The sequence below is a fragment of the Montipora capricornis genome, chromosome 3 (assembly GCF_036669925.1).
Source record: "Montipora capricornis isolate CH-2021 chromosome 3, ASM3666992v2, whole genome shotgun sequence".
Lineage (NCBI taxonomy): Eukaryota > Metazoa > Cnidaria > Anthozoa > Scleractinia > Acroporidae > Montipora > Montipora capricornis.
The window spans coordinates 42,657,527-42,666,203 of record NC_090885.1 but is presented as its reverse complement, the minus strand read 5'-3'; the positions used below and the strand labels follow the sequence as shown (position 1 = coordinate 42,666,203).

At 38.0% G+C, this 8,677-nt stretch overlaps 1 protein-coding gene across 1 annotated transcript; it reads right to left on the bottom strand.

Annotated features, from left to right (window-relative positions):
- Positions 1-2,063: 2,063 nt before the first annotated feature.
- On the bottom strand, positions 2,064-4,972 carry LOC138041390 (uncharacterized). Its single transcript, XM_068887161.1, has 6 exons — positions 4,916-4,972; positions 4,423-4,590; positions 3,458-3,556; positions 2,975-3,151; positions 2,558-2,668; positions 2,064-2,210 (listed from the first exon to the last, which is right to left on the bottom strand). Exons 2-6 carry the CDS (start codon positions 4,576-4,578, stop codon positions 2,103-2,105), a joined length of 651 nt encoding a protein of 216 aa, XP_068743262.1. The 5' UTR covers positions 4,579-4,590; positions 4,916-4,972; the 3' UTR covers positions 2,064-2,102.
- Positions 4,973-8,677: the final 3,705 nt, after the last annotated feature.

Genomic DNA, 8,677 nt, shown 5'->3' with positions numbered 1-8,677 from the left:
GTAACTATACGAGAAGATCTTATGGATTCATATAACAATATACAGCAATTTGAAGACTCAGTATGACTACATTTTAATAACATAATTACTCAGTGAGAGACGATTCGATTCCTTTAGATTTAATAAGTTCTCACTCTTTGCTTTTAGCTCCAAACTAATCAACGAACCAATCCATCATTAACAATCATGCGGTGCTCTTTGAAACCCCTCGCGTCTTGCGGAAGACGCCTCGCGACCGAAATCGATTGCTCATGCTCAGACTTTCAACCAATCAAAAACTTTATCCAAACGGATTATCCCAGAGTCTCTCGTAACCCGACCCGCTGGTCAAGGGGAACGAAGACTCTGGGAACAAGATTGTGATCAGATCAATTGCAACTATGTCCACGCATCATGTAGCCTCCCACGCAGGCGCACGCAGAAGGGATTCGTCACGCTTTTCTCCCCCACGAGCGTCTGCTGAAACGAGCCCGAATTTACGTAGACCAATCACAACGGACTTACAGATTCTGGAAGTGCATTTTAGACCCTGAAAAAAACTGCAAGAAGACGAGTATCGTGTGTTGGGCATTTAAAATCGTTGCGTTAAATTCTTATCAAAGAGAAACTGCAGCGTATAAATTTCATGCTTTGGCTTTGACGTTTGTGACTGACGAGGAGCGATTCTTGATGAAGGTTAAGTGGTTTGTTTGAGTATAGTGATTAATGGCGCATCAAACTTCCCTTATGGATGTCATCCATTGATTTTAGACGACCTCCAAAAGGTGTTACTGTCCAAATTATGAACGAAAATGTCAAGGTTTAGAGATACAGGTATTCTAGAATGGTCAATTCTTGGTCCCAACACAATTTTGAGCTTCCTACAGAAATATGTAATATCAAAAAGGACCATTAAATTTATGCTGAATCGGTAGTGTTGCAGCATTTTTTCTCTTTATTATCTCTCCTTTTCCACTTTGAACCGAAGTGATCATTCAATCTTCAAACCCTGTAAGCCTGACTGAATTTGTCTTTATTTGCTGGGTCTGAGTAAGGCGTTGGCAGTGGCGTAGACAGTATTTTTAAAAGGGGGGTGGGGGTGCGGGGAAGAGGCGGTCACTATGTGTCAACGAGGGTACTAACCAGATTGAGTATTTTGAGTTGTTTGCTTATAAAAGGCTTACAAAAAGAAGGGGGGGGGGGGGGAGGGGGGCGGTGAGAGGGGGAGGGAGGGAGAAGTGGCACCCCAGAATCCTCCTGCGCCCTTTGTTGGCATCGTGTTGAACCTTCTTTCTATACAATTTATACAATTCTCAAAACACAGCTCGGGAAAAATTATGGTCGGGGCGCCAAATCATCTACTACACCTTTCATTATAAACAAACGAAAGTCATTTTTATATCTCTTGGAAAAAGTAGAAATCGCCTATTTGCAAGTAAGCTTGAACTTAAAACGCATAAAAATAGAGATTACCTCATGGAAAGCGCGCGCGAGCGGGATTTTCACACGAGTTGGTGAAGTATCTGAAATCGAACGAGTGAGCGCAACTCACTCGTCTCGCCTCTCTGATTGGTCGAAGTAAAATCCGAAAAGTTTTTTCACACAGCAAAATTTGATGCGAAAATCTCAGTATATATAAAATAAAGGATGGTTACAATAAATAACGAGGCAGATATAGAGAACTACAAATAAATAAATAAATAAATAAATGGGCGTGATTGGTTAAGGTCTCACTTTGATGAGACAGTAAAAAATCAGCATCAAAAATCAAGAAACAGGCGTACATCCGAAAGATTTCCCAACGTTTTATTGTTAATTTAACAACAACACGTTTACATGGTTTCGTATAAGTATTTAACATCTGACACAGACTACTGCATATACTGATTCGAATCAGTAACATTTGATATGGACATTGCATATCGGCCCATTACTAAAGGGAGCTTAACACTTCTTAAAACGATATTCTAAAAAGAACAATGACAATAATAAAATTATGCTCATAAACTTGAGGGGGCTCAATAAATAGAATTTCTCGTTACGTAATGTTTTAGTGCAAATAAATATTACTACAATAAATAATCTATCTTCGATCTGCTTTCAAGCTGACCGTTCGTGCCTCGTCAAAGAAGAGAAACACAGTGAGCCACTTGCTCGTTGACAGATTGAAATGTGTAGAGAATTAGATAGTTGCGAAAAATCTTCACTGCATCGTTGGTGATAACAAGACTCTGCAGAGAGAAGAAACGCGGTTTATTAAATTCACTGTAACATTTCGAACCCGTCTCAGTTATTTCTCTCTATTGTTACCCATCTCAAACCAAAGGGAAAAAAATCTCCAAGAGAACCTCCAATTTCCTTGTTTAGCTCAATAAGCAAACGGCCACTAAATTATCCTTTTGTTTGCCAATGAAAACGATTTTTGGATTGTGTCGGTGACGGACTTGAATGCTATTGAAGAAGTGTTTTCTTGGCAAAAGAGACACCTCTATTATGTATTTTTAAAATCTGTTCTTAAGGATTTTTCTCCTCTCAACTTTGCCAAATATGCAGAACCATGTACAGTAAAAAAACCTACCGCTAAATTATTGTCGACAAGAGCTTGAAGATATTCACGGCAGAATTTATCCAGGTCAGCTTCAGACATTCCAGTCTGCACAGTAGGGACAGCAAAATGTCTCTTCCTCATCTGAAATGTTTAATTATGCAATAATTAATTAAACATGCCGCAATATTCCATTTTAGATCACCTCCAAAGATCTTTTCAAATGTTATTTTTTCTTGTGCGATGTATTCTTTCGTTTTTCGTCAAGTTATTGGACGATCTGTTTTAAATAATAAATCCCAGGACAACTTGATTTTGTTTCAATAAATCCGCACGGTTTTACTAATAACGGTGACGGGCTTGAAACAGCTGTTTGAATTTGATGAATGCCAACTTTTCATATGAAAGAACTTTTATATTAACGAGCATCGCTTTAAGATTGTGTCTTACCATACGCTGCAGGGTAAACGTTGAACCATTGATATAGTAACTTGTGTCTTTCAGAACCTGAGTCAGCAGCGCGTGTTGAGATCCGGTTTGGTTTTGCTCATAAGAAAATGTCATGTACAGCGGACTTTTAAATTCAAATAGCTTCTTGTACGCAATAGCTAGGTTGTCTTCCAATTTCTGTTGATAAAAGAAAATCAAAAAATTCAATCAAGCACTGGCCATAAATCGCTCTCAATTTGCTAACTAAAAATTGAGGTAGGCATGACGATCTTTTTCTGTACCTCGAAGGTTCGATGTGTGAAAGTCAACGAGGGCGTAACCCGTTCCAATTGATGTGGCCCATCGACAAGAGTCGAAAACTCGCGCAAGGTTTTTTTTAAATGGGGAAAAGCTTTCTCAATGGGGAATTCCCGTGCGGTGAATTAGTGCTTTATGAAACGGCATTTCTAGGAGTCTCAGAAAAACACATTCATCGATACATACTTGATTCGAGGAGCAGCTTTGCATATTCAAGTTTGGCAACATCACAATCGCAACCTGGATGAAACTGCTTGAGGTTATCAAAGGGTAGATGGTTTTCATCTGCAAAGCATGGTTTAAAACACCGTTGATTAACCGCTCATTAAAAAAATACTTATAATAACTGTCCACCATTCCTGTGCGCTTACAATGCCTACGTTTTGTCTGTCTTCGTAGCGGCAATACAGCCGGACATAAACCTGACCCCATTGGCGAAGCTTTCGCAGAATTTCCTTTTTTTTAAGTGCTACTTGGCTATTGTGGCTGCAATGAAACTTTTCATTTACTACCAGATATGATTCTTGAATAAGGAAATTCTTCCGTGACTATTCTTCAGTAGAGAATTGAGAGTAATCGGGTCAAAAAGGATACAAAAATTTAGTTTTATCAACGGAGTTGATAATGTAAATTGGCCACCGTACAGAGATTCTAAAAGTTGACGTTTCGAGCGTTAGCCCTTCGTTAGAGCGGATTCGCTCTGACGAAGGGCTAACGCTCGAAACGTCAGCTTTTAGAATCTCTGTACGGTGGCCAATTTACATTATCAACTCCGTTGATAAAACCAAATTTTTGTATACTACTTCCCCACCGACGCAGCACCACAGTTTCTTTAGGAACTACCCCTTCATTCGGGTCAAAAAGGAGTCTCGCGAATCGAGATGAACTCAGTAAAATTCACTCAAGCTGATTACTTTGAAAAACTTGAAAAAAACTCAACTTCGGCGATAAGAGCTTTTTTCAAATTTCGGATCTCTTTGGTATTACCGACTATTTTTTCAGAAAATTTACTGAGTAATCTATATTAAGCTACTAACTCAGTGACTCGCGTTACATAATTTTGCCGCGTCTTGTTATTATTGCAAGAAGACAAATTGCTGTGTAATTTTTGTTGATGATTAATTTTATCTTTGACTAAGATAAATTCACACCTGTTGGGTGGCATTGCTGACTTTCTGGGGAATCACATGATATATGAGAACTTCAAGCGTACTCTTTGGTCCTCCAACTGAGGCACCAAGAGCCAATAAACTCGTTGCTGTAAGGAATATGACAGCGATCAACACCTTGCAATTGTCTGCTGCCATTTTGATTTTTGTCTGAAGAAGGAGAAGCAAGAAAATCAGCATTTTTAACTATCACGACACCCATCTCGTTTACACATGACAACAACAACACACATAATAATAATAATACTAATACTAATAATAATACCACTAATAATAATAATAATCTTCGTGATGATGAAGATAATGATAATGCCAATGAAAATCATTCTCATCCTCATTGTATTACTGTCTTATGATAACAATTTTCATGAACTGTTCGAGTTTGGTACAGTAAAATATTCTCAGGATGATTGGTATTTTTCCCATTTACTGTTTCATTTTTTTTACATTGGGTATATAAATAATTGCTACTTACCTCTAACTTCTTAAATGTCCTGCCTCTGTATTGCTATCCTTATAATTCTTTGTTGAGGGTTTTACTGAATTGGTTGTCCTCGTACTTGGACGATCCTGCTTATATAACCAACTTAAAGGAAGCTGTATGTGTTTTTCGGCATCATATTTTCATTTAAAGGTATTTTCATGGTTTTTTTGTCCTCGTCCTGGTTGAAATGACAACTCATGTCATACTATATTCTTAGAAAGCTGTTCATTTTTTCCCATACCACTTAGCTCTTTCTATACTGGTGGGCTATGTGGCAAAAGATCGGATAATCCTCCGAACTGGCATGATTGGGTTAGAGTTGACAAGTTTTGGGACAAATTAATATTTGGTATGTGTTGAGCTTTACACTGATACACTAATATCCAGAGGTTAACTCAAAGATATGACAAAGGTCCAAAGGGGAATTTTAATGCACTCCGGATACCGGCGGAAATTTCCTAAACAGACGATCATTACAAGCGTGTCTAACGAATTTCGTAAGAAGAGCAAACTTAACTTTGTCATATTGAGGCTTGTTACTTTATAGGTTAATATTATTAAATTTTACTGAGAAAGGGAGAAATCGGATGGAAAGACAAGTTTCTAAGCGGAAATGATATATTTCAGTTGTTGGCCGAATCATGAACTCAAGTACCAGATTTATTTACTTGGGTTATTCAAGGCCGCTGCGCAAAGTAAGAGGCTTCGTGCATTGGGATTAGTCAATCCCAATATTAAAAGTGGCTTGCCTGTGTTACTCCCAATTAAAATGTTGATATGTTTATTACCGCATACATTCCGCGGGTAGGGCCATGGAAAGAGGAAGGAAGATACCCAATTGTGACTAAATGTAGTGATTATAAGACAAGCGATGTTGTTAATAAAAGCTATATTTAATTGCGTAATAAAATGTTTCAGCCATAGCCCAATTCTGGTCTGCAGGCGGCATTCACAACAATTTTTGACATTTATATCGAAACGATAGTATAAAGAAAGAAGACTGAAAATATGGTGTTTATCAGGTAATCGTAACTTTATTGGGTTCACTGAAAACTGCGACCGTGGAGAAAATGCGCTCGCCAACCCGAGTCGTACTTTTTGAGAAAGAAGTAGATATTTCATCCGTATAACAACAGTGAAGTTAATCATCGTCTTGTATGATGAGCTCTGAACTTGTTTCTAGCGTTGAGTCCTTTATAATTAAGATGATTTTAAATGACACCCCATGGACAAGGTTACAAGAATCGACTGGAGGAAGCTTACGTGACGTGAAACTTGAGCTTGTTTGTTCATTCATTCTTTCATCATTTTCTTCTTTGACCACTGATTGAAGGAAGTCGACCTTTGAAAATATTTTGTCCTGTGCAAGGACTCGGTCGTTACTCCACACATGTGCCAGTTGTAGTTTGACCACATTATTTCCCCCTTTAACAACAATGAAGTAATTGAAATTGCTTTCGACTGAGAACTTCGACGTCCATTGGGTGTACCATACTGAATATTTATAGCGAAATAACTTGTTGCAAGAATCTGAACAAGAACCATTGGTTGGGCTCATTTATTCCGATGAAAGGACTGATGATTAAGAGAAATGTTTATTTGAAGTGCGAGTTATAAAAGAAAGATAGATGTGATCTCGGCTCTTAACCGGAAGATTTAAGCAATTTTCAGCTGATCCCAACTGAAAGACTTCATATCTCAGTTGGAAGAGTCTTTTAGGTCTCTGTAGTGAGGAAATTGGTTAAGTTAAGTGTGAGGAAGACCACTCTCCGCCTGACACCATGACTGCACCTCAATTGCACATACGAAACATGGTAGAAAAAAATGTAAAATAAATGAATAAATAAACGAGTAGAGGCTAACAGGTTAGACAGATTAAAAGCATTGGTATTAAGGCCATCTGGATTCAGGGGCACCCAACGTCAATTTTCGGAAAATATCTGTTCGGAAGACGATTTGAGATCTAGGATTTTCGGAACATTTGTTGTAAAATTTCTTGCTTGCCTGCCTCTCCTAGGATTTTCAAACATCTGAAAAATGGTATAATTGCCCATTGTTAACGGATTTTCACCCTAAAAAGGTCACCTAGAATTTTCGGGAGTCCTTTTTCTGGCTGAAAATTTCGAAAAGGTAAGTTTTGAATCCTATATTTTTCGGATCACTAGACTTTCAGCTAGGAAATCCGAACAGATGAAAAATTTTTAGGGGATACAAATATGCCTATATCTACCGTTTAAATACTAAAATACGTTTAAAAATGTTCTGCTCTGTTGGTTTTGAACTATGTTCTCGTTGGGTGCCCCTGTGGATTGTCCTTATAGGTTGCCTGTGTGGAATAACATGACACCACCCCGAATCACGCTTGCACCATTTACAGGGGTTTCCGGTCATTGATTGTCGTAAAGCAGCAAATAAACTCAATCATTTTTAAGTATAGGACTGAAAGGTTTAAGAAGGGCTTTTTAGCCAACAATGGGCAAGTGTTCATAGACCAATGCATTTTTTAGTTTCCTTTTTATTCCTTTTTCCTCTTCAGTAATCTCAGTTTTTTTAAAATGAAATACACCTTTAAGAGAGCTTTTGAAAGTTATATAAATTTCAACTATGCTAACACATGGTTATTCACCCTTGGGTGGGACAATGTGATCTCAAATGAACAAACAGTTTCATCATTAAATGAACGAAATGATATATGAAATGAATCATATACTGAACTGAGGATATGCAATCAAGTGAAGGTTTTATTCATTCATTCGTCACGGGAAAATTAGAACCCACAAATGACTCCCAACGTCGGTGGCTTCATAGCTCAGTTGGTTAGAGCGTCGCACCGGTATCGCAAGGTCGCGGGTTCAAGCCCCTTTGAAGTCCTTGCTGTTCCGAGTAAACAAGATTTCTGTAAAGGCAGCATACAATATATACTCCGTTCAAGTCCTGCCGTTTCTTCCTCTTCTTCTATAACATTTCTCAAATTTCAAATTTCTTTTCTCATTTTCCAATGGAGTGTTCAGTTTCTTCTAGCAAAATTTCGGCATTCGATTGTGTTCTACAAAGCTATCTTTAAGTCGCTTTTTGGCTTCTTTCTTTTTAATTAACGATGTTTTTGAGCACATTTTGTTGAATGGTCTATTATCGATGGCGCATTTCCTAAACCAAAACGTCTTCACCCAGAAAAAAACACCGTCAAATTTTGTATAAGCATTGTTTTCTCTTGGGACCATTGTAAGTCCCAAGAGAAACTGGAAACAATCCTTATGCAAAATTTGGGGGGAGAAACAAAGATTGTTATGGTATTTTCCGATTCGGCCAAAAGTGAATTTAAAGGATATTAAGAGTTCACGACAATCGTGAATATAGAGGAGAGATGGTGTTATTACTCCCATCTTGAAAGATCTACACTGGTTACCAATTAATGAACGCATAAAGTTTAAGATTTTAATTCTCACTTTCAAGGCTTTGCATGATTTGTATCCCTCGTACATACAAGAACTGAGAAGTCTCTACCGTCCTTTAAGAATATATCGCTCCGTCTTAACCCTACAAGCTATAATTTGAAGTCTTATGGATCTAGAGCTTTCGCTGTCGCCTCGCCACAACTTTGGAACGATCAACCAGAACACATAAAAAACTCTGATAATCTCCAGTCTCCGAGTGCGTTTACAGTGGATACATAGGGATAATGTCAAAAGAAATTATAACGCCAAGTTTCCGGAGGCAATTGAAATGCCACTTAACCTTTGTGCCTAAGGCGGA

What these genes read in the sequence shown, in the direction of transcription:
- LOC138041390 (XM_068887161.1), bottom strand. Translation starts at nt 4,578, where the DNA reads ATGGCAGCAGACAATTGCAAGGTGTTGATCGCTGTCATATTCCTTACA. An exon ending in AAAGCTGCTCCTCGAATCAA is followed by an intron (nt 3,152 to 3,457) that starts GTATGTATCGAT and finishes TTTTATCAACAG; the next exon opens with AAATTGGAAGACAACCTAGC. An exon ending in TTGTCGACAATAATTTAGCG is followed by an intron (nt 2,211 to 2,557) that starts GTAGGTTTTTTT and finishes TTCTCTCTGCAG; the next exon opens with AGTCTTGTTATCACCAACGA.